This window comes from Rhinolophus hipposideros (genome assembly GCF_964194185.1).
Source record: "Rhinolophus hipposideros genome assembly, chromosome: 24".
Classification (NCBI taxonomy): Eukaryota; Metazoa; Chordata; class Mammalia; order Chiroptera; family Rhinolophidae; genus Rhinolophus; species Rhinolophus hipposideros.
Window position 1 is genome coordinate 12,238,978 of NC_138070.1, and position 18,094 is coordinate 12,257,071.

Sequence of the window (18,094 nt, forward strand, 5' to 3'; positions counted from 1 at the left end):
CCCAACCCTACCTACCTCTCCTTAGACGGGGCTTCCAATCAGCCTTAGTCAAACTTCACTTGGCTGTTTAAATTTTTTAATTGCTTCTCTTTGTTTATTACATATCTGATGAATACCTATTGCAAGGTAATAGGAAATTCACATAAGCAAAGAAAAAGAAATAAAATTTGCCATGATCCCACCCCCGGAGAGAATCACTGCACTTGGAGGTATGGCTTTCCATATTCCTTGGTAAGTGTACATCCACATAGCTCATTAAAAAACAAAACAGAATCATCTGATACATATTGCTTGGTGACATGTCTTCTTACTCGAATATATGTATATATATATATATGTATTTACATCATTATATTATCATTGCATTTAATTGCTGCACAGAATTCTATTGTTTAGCTACATCGTAAGTGTTTAAGATGTATAGGTGGTTTCCAAGAGTTTGCTCGTGAATCAGCATCCTAGTGAAGCATTTGTTGGTGAACCTCTGTGCCCACACAGGCATACTCCCACAGGACGCTTGACAACAGAAGAATTGTTCGCTCCAAGGGCACACACACGTGTACAGCATTGACTGTACAGCATTGACTGACGAACTGCCCTTCAGAACAGTCATCACAATGTACCTCCCTCCAGCTGCACCTGAATGCATTTATTTTCCCGTAATTTCTCAGCCTTTCCTTTTATTTAAAGAAAAAAAGCACTCCTAATGTTGCCGGAATTTAATTTCAAGACAGGATAATCCAGATAATAGCCTTGTTATTGTTCCACCAAACTGGTGGCTGAGAAAAGTGACTTTCATATTAAAATACAGTTCATTTCACTCTCTTCTTTATGTTGACCTGGTGTTGACTTCTGAGTAATGAGTTTAAGTCTTGGGAGGTTTCGTCTATGGCTAGGTAAGGCAAACGAATACAGTTAATACAGGAAGGGGAACAATTACCTGGATAATTCACTCATAAAATACTGCTAGGGGGCCAGCGAGGGGGGAAAGTACAGTTGCATATTTACATTGACGAGCTTCAGCTCTCCCAATCAGTTACCTATGCTGCCAACACTGATTATTATTTAATTCTTTGCTGTATGTTGAATATAATGCTAATAACAGAAGACTCCATTTTCCAGTGCTTGTTGTAAGTCAGAAATTTGGCAATTAGTTTAATTATCACAAGGTAGGAATTATTCCCCTGGTCTGCTGAAGAAACGGAGGCCCAGAGAGGTTGAGTAATTTGTCCAAGGTCACACAGCCAGTCACCAGACAGAACTAGGATCAGAGCGGAGGTCTGCCTGTCTCCAAAGCCCTTGCTATTTCCACCATGCCACATGGTCCCCTTTGGGATAACAGATGCTGCCTAGATGTGCTGCCTAGAACCACCCCCACCCCAACCTGATCACACATCTCAGATAAACGCAGGAGCTGCCTGCAGCCTGGTTCCACTTGCAACAGGTATACTAACACTCTTTTCTTTCACTTCTTGGCTTCCCCTCAGGTCCCAGAGAAGCCAAAAAAGACCATCAAGTATATGGACAAGGAAATAATAAACCTCAAAAAGGACCTTACACGGAGCCGGTGAGTCAGCCCCACACGGAATAACCCATGGACGACCTGACAGGGATTAGCAGGCTACGGGGTGGTGCCTACAATGCTTGCCAAGCCCCACTGGCAGCCCCCCAACCCCAAACATTAAGCAGAAGACTTACAGGAGGGTAACCCTGTAAGGATCCACTTCCTGGTTGGACTTTCCAGTGTACCTGTATCAGACTTACAGCCCCATTCATGCACACACCAGTCCCCTGTCTAGAATTCCCTCTGCTTTCCTACCTGGACCTGAATCCAACTCAACAGAGTTCCCATGTACTCCAGAAAAACCTCCCCTCTTTCCTCCAGGGCCTCCAGCACGGGAGCAGAGAGTCAGCTAGACTCGGTCTCAGATACTGGCCTGCGACCTGCTGGCCCGTGACACTGGAGGTGTTCCTTAACTTCCCCGAGTTGCTGTTTCCTTACCAGTAAAACGAATATAAGATGAGGCTCTTAGAAGGGCTGGGCGAAATAACACACATAAAGTGCCCCTGATCCGGCCTTGAATACAGTGCCATCTGTATCCATCCCGCCCCACCTTCCTCCATGATAATATGAGCAAATTCAGGTCTAGGACCATATTTTATTTATCCCTGTGGGGCAAGATGAGACTTGTTTTCCTCTCCCCTTAACTACTACTTGAGACCTGGAATGACCCAAGGTGGGATCGTAAATGGGGCTCTTGGCAAAGCAACTCAAGGCTGAGTAAGAGATGGAGACTCGTTAGCACAGCACATACCAGGATGTGGTGGGGGAATGCAGGCAGCACGCTGCCTGTTTGTCTTACGTGAGCCACATCGCAGCGAGACGTCTCCTTCCTTCACCTCCATCACCTACAAGGTCCTCCTTCTCCACTGCTCACCTGCTTCTCCACCCCTGACCAGTCCAGCAGCACAACTGGATGGAACTGGATGACCGAGCCCAAGAGGAGGCAGGAAGGTGTGGGCATTGAAGGTGGGGCAAAGAAAAGGGGTGAAAGGGACCGAGGGAGGGGTCAAGACAGGGCCGCACTGACCGCAGGCGGGATGGCGGTGACGGCCCTCGGAAGTCTCGGGACGCCCACTATCTAGCAGAAACGTAAGGTAAGAGCCACACATGTCATTTAAGATATTTGAGTAGCCACACTAAAAGCAGTATAAAGAAACTGGGGGAAACAATTCTAAGAATACATTTTACTTAATCCAATATACCCGTTATCATCATGTAGTCAACATAAAAAATATGAATGATACTTTATATTTTGTTTTGAATACATGATGAAAAGTGATGAAAAATGATGAATGATGAAAAATCCAGCGTATATTACCCTTAGAGAACATATCTGTTCGGACCAACCACATTTCAAGTGCTCAATAGGTGTCATGCACTGAATTGTGTTCCTTCCAAAATCCTTATATGGAAGCCCTAACCCACAAGGTGACTGTATGTGAAGATAGGATCAGGAAAGAGGTACTTAAGGTTAAATGAGGTCATAAGGGTGGGGCCCTAACCCAACAGGACGAGAGTCCCTATACAAAGAGGAAGAGGTAAAAGACCCTATGGGGACACAGCAAGAAGGTGCCACCTGCAAGCCAAGGAGAGAGGCCACAGGAGAAACCAACCCTGCCAACTCTTCAATCTTGGACTTCCAGCCTCCAGAACTACAAGAAAACCAATGTCTGTTGTTTAAGCCCCCCAGTCTGTGTAATTCTGTTATGCTGCCTGAGAAGACTAATATAATAGTCAGTGTTGGGATAATCCTACAAAGAATGTCCCCAGCTCGATGGGGCTGATGAAGCTCAGTCTCAGAGTCTCACAAGGAGTCACATGCAGGGGAAATCACCTCTCTAAAACATGCCAAGCCGATGGCCCCATCTCTGATATGAAGTGAGGCAAATTATTAGCAAAAAAAAAAAAAAAAAAAAGTTGTCTTTTCCACTTACTGTTTTTTCAAATCTGCTTCACCTCCTATTAGAATCTAGCCCGCCTTGAGCCAAACACCTTGACTATCTCCTAGACTTTTATTTAATACTTCGGCCCTCTTATAATTCAATTGCACCATCCCTGGTTTCATGGCCAATTTAACATGATGTTAAAAAGAATAAAAATTGAACCGCTTTCCTCTTCACCGGTTCCTCCAGATGTTTGGTGGCACTAAGCAGCTCGCTATGCCTTTACGTGCCCGATTTCTCATAGCGCAAGGTGACAATGGGGCGTCTGCACATGCCCAGTTCTTTGACTGGGCTGCCTGTTGAAGCCAATCACGTATCTTCCTCCCAAGCTGCCAGTGCTTTTTTACTGGGAGTGTTTTAAGGAAAATAAACATCTCTGCAAAAACTAAAAACAACAGAAAAGTTGAACCTGAAGCCGTGATTTACCCATGGTAATGTTTACTTAGGTGCAGACAATTACAAACAAACAGTGATGAATTAATCTCCCTCCCCCAGTAAGCCCCAGCACGGTACAGATTTGCAAGTGTTTATGGGGTCTGAGACTTTGCTCTCAAACTACATCTGATAGACAGTTGAAGCAAGGCACTTAGAAATAACACTGGTGGATTTTGGCAAAGGAAGGAGCTTTTTTTTTTTGTATGGGGTTAGACGTTTCTTGGTCCTCCTTAGTTTTCTGTGCTCATTCGTTTTCTTCAACACATATTTATAGAGTGCCAGGTATCACCAGGTGTACACCAGGCATCACTGTATGTACTAGAGACACAGCCGTGAACAAAACAGACAAGATTCCTGTGAATGAGAGACAGTGATGTGTATTATAATAGGGAAAAGACCACAAACAAGTTAACAAGTAAATATGCAGGATTTGGAGGCATGTTGGCCGCATACTGGGGAAAATATGACACAAGGTCATGTACGTACATAGCACGGTGATGGGGAGACAGCTGCTACTTGAGGTAGAGAGGTCCGAGGAGGCAGTTCTGTAGAGGGGATCCTGGACCTGATACCTGAGTGGTGAGAAAGAACCATTCACACAAAGATATGGTGGGGGGCATATTTCAGAGGACAACAGGTGGATGGGGACCAAAGTGGGGACAAGATGGAAATGCTGCAGAAACAGAAAGAAGGCCAGTGTCGCTGGAGCAGAGTGAGAGAGGGTGAGAGAAGCAACAGATGAAATTAGAGAGATAAAGGCTGGATCATACAAGGCCTAGGGCCTCATAGGCTGTGGTGAAAAGTTGGGGTTTTAGTCTAGGTGCAATGAGAACCCATCGGAGGGCTCTGAACAAGGGAAGGATATGATCTGATTTTCAAAACAACACCCCATCTGCTGCATGGACACCAATTGGAAGACTATGGTTAAGGGATGACGCTGGCTTGGGCAGGCAAAGAGCAGAGAACTGGAGATAAATGGATGGAGTCAGGGTACATTTGGAGCCACAGGATTTACCAGTGGATTGGATGAGACGAGGGGAAAGGCCGGATCAGTGTGCAACAATGACTTGTTTTTATCTCTGCTTCCTTCACTAGGACATCAGATCTGTCATAGCCTAGAGTATACCATGTCCACGGTCATGGTCCCCGAGTGTTTACTGATGGGATGAATTAATTCTCTTGTCCATCCCTAGAAATTAGCAGTTAAAAATAAAGGGGGAGGCCTGTATATTAACTTAGTAGAGGAAGTGAGTCAAGTAGATACTTTCTATATAAAATTGTGGGATAAATCAGCTGATGAGATGGTTAGTCCATTGTTATTTCCATTGGGCCTTTTAGATGAACTCACTGACCTCTCCCTCTTCCACTGCCATTCAAGCAGGCGTGTCCGCTCTGATTTATTGGTAAATGGTCTGTGGCTAGAAGGAGAAGGTACTAACATAATCCTAAAACAGAGCCAGCCTGTCCTGTGACTCCTCAGAGTCTAGCTCAGTGCTTGTTCTAAAGTAGGCACTCAATAAATATTTGCTGAATTTTATATGTGCAAAACATCTTGTTGGTCCATTTCTCAGATGAGAAAACTGAGACTCAGAAGTTCAGAAATTCACCTGAAGTCATTGTATCAGTTAGCTATTGTCACATAACAAAGCACCTCAAAAACTCAGTGACTCACAATAATAAGCATGCGTTAGTGATTACAAGTCTGCAGTGCAGTTGGGAGTTTCTCTGGTCTCAGCTGGGCATCCTTGAGCATTTGAGGTTTGGGTAAGTGATTTTGCTGATGTTGGTTGGGACTCCCTCGTACATTCGGAGGACAGCTGGCCAAAGGCAAGTCTAGGACGGCCTTGGCCCAAACCACGTGTTCTCTCATTCTCAAGCAGGTTAACTAGGGCTGTTCTCATGGTGGCAGGATTCTGAGAGGGAATGCAAGTGTGTGAGACCTCTTGAGCTTTAGGTTAGGAAATGACAAAACATCACTTCCCCCATATTCTTGGAGCCAAAGTGAGTCACAAATCCAACTCAGATTAGAGGTGGGGAAATAGACTCCACTTCTTGATGGGAAGAGCTGCAAAGTCACATTGCAGAAGGGTAGAGGATGGGGGTCATTTTTTTTTTTCAATCTGCCATAGTCAGATAGCCAATTCGGAACTGGCCTTTGAGACATGAGTTAGTATTACTATAGATAGATAGGTAGGTAGGTAGATAGGTAGGTAGGTAGGTAGGTAGATTAGATAGATAGATAGATAGATAGATAGATAGATAGATAGATAGGTAGGTAGGTAGGTAGGTAGGTAGGTAGGTAGGTAGGTAGGTAGATAGATAGAAACACACACACATACAAACACACACACAATCACTCTTGAGAATGCAAAATGGAAACCAAATCAAGAATCGAGCAGGTAGCAGTGAGAGCAGGAGTTTCAAGCCAATTATGAAGGGAGACCAGGGGGCCATGGAGAGCCATGTGGAAGCCAAAGGGAAAAGGGAAAAATGATGATGGGTGAGCAGATGCTATAAGTAAAGATGGAGAAGAAACCAAACGGGAGGTTTGAGGAGAACAGAACAAGCATAAAAGAAGAAAGTCCTTAAGTAATTAATGCCAGTATTCAACCTGAAGATTTTCAGACTCCTGCTACTGTGGTTCCTAAAGCTATCTTCTGGAGAAAAGCTCTAGTTGCTCTCTGTATGAGGTTCTGATCTTGGATTCCCATGAGATTTTTTCATAGCCTCTACGTGACGACATGTACTCTTACAATAAACCCCTCTCAATCGGGCTAGCTTGCCAACCAAGGAGCCTGACTAAAATGATATCCTAGTTCACAAAGAGAGAGAAATCAACAGGAAATATGACGCTTTTATCATCTCACCCCATTTCTTAGGCTGTTCTGTAAATTAATGGTATTTTATAAGGAACATTCACTTTGAGGTATGGTCTGTGCCTGAGCTAGGAGGTAGAGTGAGCTCCCAACAAAAGATGAAACTGATAATGTAATAAAAGTTAGGTCCAGGATGATAGATGTATATGTGCCCCCAATCCTGTCCTGTGCCCAAAGCAGACATCACTAATGGATCACAGCACTCTTTCCGTTTGAACCCAGACTTGATCTAAAAAAAAAAATCCTCTAAACTAGAAGACCCTGTATTCAAATTTAAGCATCAAAATATCTTGAAGCCTTGAGCCTTTCGTTACATAGGGGTTTGCACAAAACTTTGTTTTCTGAGATTCTTTCCCGAATGACAGGCAGTGTGCTCACTCTTACAGCCAGGCTTGGAGGGCTCACGTAGCATAGTTGAAAATTCGCAGGCTTTGGAATCAGCTCTGGGTTCAAATCCCAACGTTACCAGTTAACAGCAGGGTGGCCATGGAGCAAATCACTTCACTTCTGTAGACCTCAGTTTCTTTATGTGTGGTATGGGATATAACATACTAGGTTATTAATAAATGCCTGTTGAATGAATGAATGCATGCATGCATGCATGCTTCAGAATTCCTCTGGTATTTCTAGGCATCAGGCTAAGGGGACAGGAGGGAAGGTGACTAGATGTCGCCTTGAAAAGATCACGTGGCCAGGCTGAGCCAGGAGGAACCTAGCTCAGAGCAGTAATCACAGACCTGCCTTCTGTCCAATGAGCCCCTGTAGGCTTTCAGCCTCGCTGCTTAGGTTCAAATCCCAGCTCCGGCACTTACAAGCCACAGAGGGACAAATAAGCTGCCTCATTTCCCTGATCCCCAAAGTGGGGATTGCAAAAACACTTTCTCCCTCTCACAGGGCTGTTGTGAAGATTAAATGAGTTAATACACACAAAGCACTTAGAACGGTGCCTGATACATGGTAAGGGCTCAATAATTAGTGGCTGTGTGTATGACATCATTCATGTTCCCCAAGTGACTGTAACTATTTTACTGATGTGAAGATGATCTCATCCTGGATAGCTCTCTGTCCCCAATCATGGGGCCACAGCCAGCATATCAGACCCGGACCCCAATCTGAACCTTGCAAGGCCACGTTTTCAGCACAACTGGAGCCAACAGGATGGGAGGGAAAAGTCAGGATAGATAGCTCCTAAGTGGAGACTGTGCAAATGCAGCTGTTAGTACAGGATTTCCATATTAATTTTAAATCTCTTCCTATTGGGGTTGTTCAACAAGCTATTACTCTAATGGATGTAGCCACAGGCTGGACAATAAAGCACTAATCCACCACTTAGCGTACAGGCTGCCTGCATTAAGCCCTGCAATTTTGCTTAACTTTTTATTGAAATATAACATAATACAGGAAAGCACACAAATCATTAAGCACACAGCTCAATAGATTTTCACAGAATGAACACACCCACGTAACCCACACCTACATCAAAAAGGGAACATTACCAAGCCCCCCAAAAAAACCTCCTCACCTCCCCTCCAAGTCACTACCCTACCCCAAAGAAAATCACTCTCCTGATTTTGAAGATTTAGTTTCTCCTGTTTTGAACTTTACATACGTAAAATTGTCGGCCGTCTTCGAGTATCTGGGTTTTTTCACTCAACCTGTTTCTGAGCTATCCATACTGCCTCATGCAGTTGGGGTTTGTTCTCTCTCAGTTTCTATATAGTTTTCCTTGCTAGAAGACAGTGCAACATATCTACCTAGTATTGACGGACATTCGGGTTGTTTCCACTTGGGGGCTGTTATAAACAGAGCTGCTGTGAGCATTCTTTTACATGTGTTTTGCTGAACATATGCACGCACTTCTGTTGGGAATATACCTAAAAACGAACCTGTTGCTTCATAGAGTTCGCATATGCTCATCTTTAATAGACACTACCAAACAGTTTCCCAAGCCCTATATTTTACAGGACTTTTTAAAAATACACAAATAAAATAATCTTGGAAAACTACAAAATACAGATAAGTAGATATAAATAAATAATAGAACCACACACAATTACATCACCCAGGAATAATCCTTATTCATATTTTTGGCATATCAACTTTCAATAATTTTCTATATGTACATGTGTATTTTTTTCATTTAAAAAAACACCCATTCTGCATATACCATCAGGTAACCTGATTTTTATTTAGCAATAGATTATGCATGTCTTCCATGTCTATAAATACACAGCCACAACTTCATTTCTTAAACTTCTTAGAATGAAAATGTTCAAATATCTATAAAAGCAGGCAGAATAATATAATTAACCTTTATGCACCCATTACTCAGGTCAATGATTATCAACTCATAGCCAATCTTATTTTGTTTATATATCACCCTCCTCCCATTATTTTGAAGCATTTATCATTTTATCTGTAAGTACCAGAGGTGCCAAAAAATGTATATACATGACCTGTATTCATCCTTTGTCATCGGTATATATCGAGTATTACAATTTTAATAGTTTTTCCTTTCTTGAAATGTGTATGCATTTTTGTACCCTCTGTATTTAAACAACTACCTAGAGACGAGCTCTTTCTAAAACCGTTACCACAGTAAAGTATCACATCTAAAAAAATTGCAATAATTCTTTAATATCAAATGTCCACTCAAGCATAACAACCATCTTCATGGTTGTGTAATATTCCATTGTAAGAATGTATTATGGTATGATTTATCTAACCAATCTCCTATCATTGGACTTCTTGGTTGTTTTCAATTTGTTCTCCTGTTATATAAACAATGCTTAGATGGACATCTTTGGAGTTACATCATTATACACTTCAGTTCCTGAAGATAAATTCCTAAGGTATGTAGCTTTAAAGTTTTCAACTGCTAACTGAAATCCTCTAGATTTACATTGTGTTTCAGTTGCTGAAAAGTAGCAAGTTCATAAATGCTTAAAACAAAACAAACTTTTCTCATAAGCAATGAAAGAAAAGCAAGAAATAGGGCGTGAGAGGTCGAAAGTACTTCAGACATGACTTTTGCTCTTTCCCCTTTAGCACAGTCACCAGCAGCAAATAAGCAGTTTCTGTAAAGCAAGGCAAAAACACGAAGGTTTCATGATATTAAGCCCCTCTAAATGTACGGGCAACGTCCAGCTGAGCCACAGACAGAGCCAGCCGGCCTCAGCGAGACCATCTCCCATCCCCAGGATCCCTCATGTAAAATCCTACTCAGCACTTCCTTTAATCCCAGCCCCTCCATAACTGATTATTTTCATAGTTTTCACTCAGATGAGCCATTGCCAATGGTTGGAATCCATTCACCTTTTTCAGGGCAGGTGAAGACTTTTTTCCTGAACTTTGACCACCTCTTGGTCTCATTCTTCCCCATAATATTAACTGATATTTTAGGGTCATGATTTCATTTAAAAGTAAAATAAGATAAATATTAAAAAGCCAGAAACCCTGCAAGTTCACCAAGCTCATCTCAGAACATCTGCACAAGGCTTCGGAGCAGTACTCGGGATGCTAGACCGAAAATCATCTTGCAGCCCACTGTGAGGCAGGGGCCACTCTGTCGCTTGTCCAACCCATGACCCACATGAGTATGAAGCAATAATAATGCAATGGCAGGCAGTTTAAACCCTATTATTCCAAAATTAATGCTTGGAAATACATTTCAACAGGTATTAATGTCCTCGTGCCTCTATTCCAAAAGTACCAAGGAACAAGAATCATCTTTAAAACCAGTTTCCCAGTCACCTACCCCTCACCTTCTCTAACATACTGACAGACAGTAAGATATATCATGGTTTTTGGAACCAGCCTGAATCTTGGCTCTACCACCAACAAGCTGATTTAATATGGGCAAGGTACCTAATCTCTCTGAGTCTCATTGCCCTTGTCTGGAAAATGAGGATAATAATAAAATCTACCTCACAGGGAAGTTAGAATTAAATGAGTTAAGATGTGCATAGCTGGCACTTGGATAATATAAGTGTTAAACACACAAATACAACCAGAACAGCCAGTGTTTATACCTCATCTCAACTGCCCGACCATGCCACTGGGATTCTGTCCACTCTTTAGGGGAGATTTCCATATTACCTTGTTCCTGTCTGATTGGAAAATCAGACGCTAGAAAGTACACAGCTAAGGAGCTTAGGATGCTATACTTTGTCGTTTGCCTTGAGAGACAAAGCACTAGGTACTTTTCAGACATTCTTTTCAAGATAGCAGTAGTTAATAGCTGGGAAGCATTCAGAATAGTTGCCACAGTACGTGTTGGCTCTTGTCATTATTAGTGGTTTTCTTATTATTAATACTGTTACTTCTATTGGACGTAGAGCCAACAGTTTGACTCAATGGGAAGAGAAAAGGCTGGATAAGAGCTGAACCAACCTATGCCCTTCTTCCCAACCCACAATCCTATCAACTGAGGGGAAAATGAGCAACTACATCATAAAGACCATTTCTTTGGTAACATGAATGAGGCTACACATTCAAGTCACACCTTTTATTTTTCCAGTTAGCTATCTGAGCCATCACGTGAATTACTCGCAAGAAGTCTAGTGTCTCTCTCTAGGAGTTTCACCTCCCCTTTAACTGTCCAATGAACAGAAGGTTTATTGGTTACCTTCCATAGCCAGGGAAGGAGGAAGTTGGCCCTGTGTCCTCCAGTGACAATGCTTCTCACTGCCACAAGGTGTCGCTGTAGAGAACAGATCCTCCAAGATCTTACCGACCATACTGACCTTTACTGACCTCAAAACCCATGCGGTTTGATGAGATGCCTTCCCTCAAACCACCAGGCTACCTGCATAAGGGAGGTTACCTTTAGGGGCTCCAGGATGCCCTATTCCGGCTCAATATGAGAGAAGCCACCCTAGTGTCTAACCAAAGTGGTTTTCAGACGCTTTTCCTCCTGAAAACCTTACAGGGAGATCACAATTTCTTTTTTCTATGAGGCACTCAGGTATATTACAAGTAGGACCATTTGTGACAACATGGATGGATCTTGAGAGTATAATGCTAAGATAAATAAGTCAGACTGAAAAAGCAGAGAACCGTAGGATTTCACTGATATGTGGTATGTAAACCAAAAACAACAAAAGAACAAGGCAAACAAATGAGAAACAAAAACTCATAGACACAGACAGTAGTTTAGTGGTTACCAGAGGGTAAGAGGGTGGGGGGTGGTAGATGAGGGTAAGGGGGATCAAATATATGGTGATGGAAGGAGAACTGACTCTGGGTGGTGAACACACAATGGGATTTATAGACGATGTAATATGGAATTGCACGCCTGAAATCTATGTAATTTCACTAACAAATGTCACCCCAATAAACTTTAATTTAAAAAAATAAATAGATAATTGCCATCCTAAAAAAATAACAATAATAACAATTCCAATAGTTGGACGATGATGTGGAGTGACACGTTTCCCCAAAGTCAAGCTGCACCACAGCCACCCCTTGCCATACCCCACTGGACTAGGGGGACCTCCTAGAAACTTGGCTGGACTTTACCCTCCCCAGGTTGCACATGAAACAGAGCACAAAGTCAGCAAGAATGCTCACACAAGCACTTTTCTGCTCTGCTAAAAAATGCAGGACGGCCAAATCAAACAGCCTGAGAAGTGTCAGGAACGATGCTTCAGCAAGTCCCCTCGGGTTGCATCTGAGGCAGACAGAACTTGGGGGGTAGGAAATTCTGAATATCTTAATGTTGCTCTGTCAGGCCCCTGGGTCCCATTTAAAGAAAATGCATGACCTGGCCCTTGAGCACATCTGACTGGGTTTGGCTTTAGGAATCGCCCTGGGTCAGATCAGCTCCAAACGAGAGCTTCCTGGCAGAACATGGGTGCAAAGTGAAAGAAACCAATTAGAACACTGTTTTGTAGGACAGTCTTTAAATCAGATGAGCTTACTAGGGAATCTATTCAACAAAGCCAGAGCCAAACCACTAGTTAAAGCGGGGATCTGAATCTCCACATCTGCCTTGAGCACAGCGCCAAATTGCACATTAGTGGCAAAGCAACCCTGAGATCCTGTGAACTGTTCCTGAAGGTCTATATTACCCAGGCATAGGACTGGGGTGGGGGGGATGTGGGGGGAGGCAGTATATGCCCAGGGCAGGGCTGCCCCTTTGCACAATTCCAGGGGCCACCATTCACAACGCATGGTCCAGAGTGAATGGTAACCCCAAAATGCAATTTGCAGAATATAATGTTAGTGATGCCTCAGCCCTTTAATGGTAGTTCCACAAATATAAAAATAAGAGCTTAAAGAACTGGGGATGGGGCGGGGAGGAGAAAGAGAGAAAATTACAGGCCAAATTATTGGTAAATGCCTATGGTGGTTTGCAAACTAGATACAGCATTAAAAGGTGTGTGTTCGGGCTCATTTACCTTTTACCTGCAAGACCCCTCTAGTTCTTTGAGTTTGCACCTATCAGAAATGTTTGGTGTAGAAAAGGGAGTAGGAAATTACCAGGTAAAAAGCATATAGGATGTCGGGAGAAGTATCCTGACAGAGAAAACAATCTACAGTCGATCACAGTCAGGACAGGACCTGGAAGGTTAGATGATGAGAGAGGCCTTTTCCCAAGTTCCTGCTCTGTCAGGTACGGGGCTAGGAATCGATATAAGATCATCTCAAATGCGAGAGGAAGATGAGAGATGACTGCTTAATCCCGGGGACCAGACAGTTAAGGGTACAGCTTTCAGACCCTGGGAGAGTGGGAGGGAGCTGGCCCGTGGTCCTGGGCAGAGCTTTCACATCTTCTAGGATCTCTCTGAATGTACCATGACAAGGACCAGCAGGGTCAGACAACCACCCCACGTCCAGGAGGCCATCAGAAGCTTCTTCTCATGATGTCAGGCAAGCTCCGAGCTGGGAATTCAGAAAGGATGCCTTTGACCTCCCCACCCCCACCTGCCCCACATCTCAGACCGGTCTGATTTCCCCTGTGCTGACGCTTAGTGAAAATGCCACTGCAAACTCCTAAGGAAATCTGGGTCTCCTGTACGTACTCCCCGCCATCAATCAAGCAGAGGAGCGTGGGGTCAAAAGACCACCGGCTAGTGGTCTCGTGCCTTACTCCACTGTCTGTTGTCGGTCTTGAAATTATAAGCCAGGAGTGCTCTGGAAATTGTCAGTGCACTCTAGCAAAAGCCTCTCTCCCTGCTAATGCATTTTTTATGTCCACACTGGCAGGGCCATGAAGAATAATCCTCCCATTCCTTCCATTTAGCCATTAAGCGCAATAGGTAATGATGTGTACTGCAGGGGGGGGTGTGGAGGGTCAGGGGGGTGCATTCTGGATTCAGACAGACCAGAGTGCAAATCTGAGCCTTGCCGCCATCTAATTGTGTGACTTTTGGCAAGTGGCTTCCATGGGGGGAGACTCAGTTTCCCCATCTTTGAAATTGTAGTACCTGCCTTGTAGGTCTGTTGCAGGGCTTCAATAAACTAGTGTGTGGGGCATCAGGGCCCTGCCCGACAGACAGAAAGTGCTCTGTAAGTCGCGGCTAGGCTATCGTTAGGAGGATTTTCCAAGCCTGCGTCTTCCCCAGGCCTTTGCTTTCAAGGATATGTAACTTCTTCTACACCCGCTCCGAGCCATAATTTGCTACTCAGTCAGATGGGGTAAATAGACAAGAAGAGCAGTAGGGAGGTGAGGACAGAAGGAAGAGGCACATCGGACTGCTTCGCGAGGCAGACCTGCCAATATTCCCTCCCCAACGAGGTTCAGAACTCTTAATAACAGTTGCCTAGAAACCAGCGCCATGGTGGGCTTCTGCTGCCTTCCAGAAATCACCCTAATTGGGATGCATATAGAACTATTTGTTGACACTTGGCAGGTTTTTATTCGTTTTCTTCCAGAAGAGATGCAGTGCTCTCCTACAAATGCTGACTCACATTAATTAAAGAGTAGCCCTGGGCGCAGGCACTTTTAACCACATAGAAGCCAGTGGAGATGGCAGCCTCGGTCAGTATCTGACAAAATGGCCATTTTAGGTCACCATCATGATGTTTGCATGTCAGGATGTTTACAAGGTCTGAGGTGACTTCTGGGGGCAGGACGGTGTGTGAACAAGGGTGTGTGTGTATGTGTGTGTGTGTAAACAGTGAGGTCATATAAAGCTTACAAAGTCCAGGAGACTGTACCATCAATCAAAGCACAACATGTGGGCACTGTGTAACTTGATATTAAATGCTGGATCTGTGTTCCCTTTGGGGGGGGGACTAAACACCACTTGTAATCGTTTGGCATAAGGTAGGTCAGAGACCGAATTTCAAGCTAAAGAAATAATTTTCCCAAGAGGCACACAGAAAGCCTGCTTCATTTGATCACTTCTTCCAGAGCACATCATATATTCAGGTTCCCAGTTAAAAATATACATATATATATGTGTGTGTGTGTATATATATATATATATATATATGTGTGTGTGTGTATATATATATATATATATATATATATATATATATATATATATATATATTTCAAAGGCATCCATTTATCTCTACCCCATTTGGATGACTCAGCTTCTGCACAGACAACATCTGCTCCACCCAAAGAGAATGTGAACGCACCACATCAAAAGTTGGGTGGTGTCACTGGTAGGTGCCCCCAAAATAGGCAGGCATTTCATTAGGACTTGAAATGCAAGACTTTCAAATGGTTTCGATATTCATACAATCAATATTTTCTGAGGACTCTCTATGTGCTGGTTCTGGGGACACAGAAAAGATTCAGAAATTGTCCCTGCCCTGAAGGGGCTCAGTCTGGGGGTGCTGGTGGGAGGAGGGCAGACAAGTCAACCAGCAGTTCACATAGCACGGACGAGGGGCGCCTAAGCCAGCCTGGGAAAGGCAGAAGTAACTTCCGGTGGGGGCGGGGTTCAGCAAGTTCTAAAGGATGAAGAGAAGTTAGCCAGGGGAAGGGGAAAAGAACTTCCAAGCGAGGGAACAGCAGGCACTGAGATGAGGAAGAACATGGGTGATATAACAGAATCTTTGGTATTGCTAGAGCCTCACACGGCAAGAAAGAGGCTAAGGAGATGGGACGAATCCAGCTCGTGCAGAGAGAGCCCTGTGGGCTGGACTGGGAAGCCCAGAAATGATGTGCACAGTATCAGAAAGGTTAAAGGGGTAAAGCGATCCAAGGCGGGGAGGCCAGTGAAGAGGGAGCGGCAGTTACCCAGGGGAGAGACGGTGGCAGCTGACTTTAGACATTGGCAGCCGGGATGGAAAACTGGCCCCACAGAGAGGTATGGTCCTGGAACAAAGCAGGGTGAAGCCAGCATGGCCAGAGGGGGACTTAAAACAGAACGTGCACTTTTCACAGGATGTGTATCTTCACATTTAAGAAGATGACTCGGGTACCCCATTAAGGATCAGAGGTGCCGAGCTACGGTGCAAAAAACTTTTTGGTCATTCCATTGCCTACATTTTTGAACTCCAAACTCCCAGCTAAGCATGTTATGCTTTTCAACAACTTGAGCTGTGCCCAAGATGGCAGAGGGTTTATAAGTGAGACCATTGGACTGGAAATCCAGAGAAGCCAGTATTGTCTTGGGTCTGCCTCTGACTTGCCATGTGACACCTCTCCCCTCTGGGCCTGTTTCCTCATTTGCAAAACAAGGGCTCAGGGCTTTCCCCAAGGTCTTCTCACCATCAAAAAATGTTCAGTCTAGCTTCTGACTCAGGTCAGAACAATGATTCCCAATGCCACGCTATGGGCACCAGGAATGGAGGGCTCTAGTCCCAAAATGCCAATCAGAGTGCAAATTCTTTGAAGGCAAAAGCCAAATCTTTTCAATTTTTGTATCTCCCCTCAGCCTCGCATAGCACTTTGTTACCACGTCAATGTCCAGTAGAGATGTCAGGAAAGAAGAAATTAAAGGAGTTACATTCAAAATGAGGCAGGATACATGGAAATAGGATTGGCAAGCAGTGAAGAGATTTACATGAAACCCTTACTGACAGTAAATTTGTGAATCATGAGAAATATTGCCTGAAGATGGGGCCTCTAATTTTAGAGATAGCTAAGAATAGAACTAACCTTCAGCAGGAGATCAAATAATCAACATAATCCCTTCTTCTTGGTTTTTGTTTTTCTTCATTAAATCAACTCAACATTTTCTTAAATTGGTGATCCAAAATAATATTAGGTCCCCGCTATATGTCCCAAAACAGGAAGGGGACAGAAGTGATGAGTATAATATGGTGTCTGCCTTCAGAATTTAATTTCTAGAGATTAGTTTAAAACTCTAAAGCTGCTTCGCAGAGAGATAGTGTTTTTGCATGTTAATTTCACTCACTACCTACTCCTCTGTGTGTGTACCCGGCATTGATGTGAGGCCTTCCTTTTCTAATTGCGGCCCTTTTCAATTTGTAAGAATTGATTAGGTGTAAGGACCAATCCTTCCTCTTTATGAAGCAGTTTTGAATATCCAATTTAGAACTGCACTTTGTGTTGGCATGACATTTTTTTTGAAATGCTTTCATGTCTATTGCCTCATTGTTCACCTTTCACAACAAGTCTGATAAGACAATATTATTTCAAAGAACCAACGATGAGGAAGACATGCTCAGGCCTGGGTTCCAGTCCAGGCCACACTCCACCCCACCTGGGTCACCTTGCATAAGTCACGGAACTTCTCTGTGCTTTAGTTCCTTCACTGAGAAATGGGGCTAATAACACCACCACTAATAGTTGCCTGGGAGGATTATTTTAAGAAGCCAAAAGAGATCAGTAGCCAAAAAGCATTTTTCACAGTTACTGCCACATAGTAATTATTCACATTCTAGTTGTGATGGCAGAGGCGGTGGTGGTGATGGTTATTCCTACTGAATGGAACAGAGTGGTTAATAATTCTTCCTAAGTCACACAGTCAGTTGTTGGTCGAGTTAGAATTATAACCTGGCTTTCTAATTGACAGTAATGTTCGTCCACTTTCATCTAAACCCATGTACTGTTGTCAGCAACGTTGCCCTTTCCACCAGCCTGTGATGAGGGTTCTTTCGATTCTCTTTCTATATTTTTCTCCTCCTCTTTTTCCTCTTTCTCCATTTTCTCGAGTGAAAATCTGAGCTAGAGATTAATAAAGGAAAAACCCAGAAAAGAAAACCACTTAAAATAATTAGAAGGTTTCTGCACGTCATTTCTTATTCAGCAGAGCAGAGGTTAATTCCCTGGCCCTTCAGCCTAATAAATTGCATTACTTCCGTGGTAACCAAGCATTTATCCTACCACCGCCATGTACGGTAGATTC

At 43.5% G+C, this 18,094-nt stretch overlaps 1 protein-coding gene across 1 annotated transcript in view; it reads left to right on the forward strand.

The window, feature by feature from the left end:
- The window catches only part of CCDC60 (coiled-coil domain containing 60), a gene marked incomplete at its 5' end in the record, with an annotated part of 127,747 nt that overhangs the window by 57,797 nt on the left and 51,856 nt on the right, over positions 1 to 18,094 (forward strand). Inside the window, one exon of the mRNA XM_081037769.1 lies at positions 1,488 to 1,567. Coding sequence (XP_080893895.1) covers positions 1,488 to 1,567 — 80 coding nt within the window. The remainder of the gene's footprint in view (positions 1 to 1,487; positions 1,568 to 18,094) is intronic.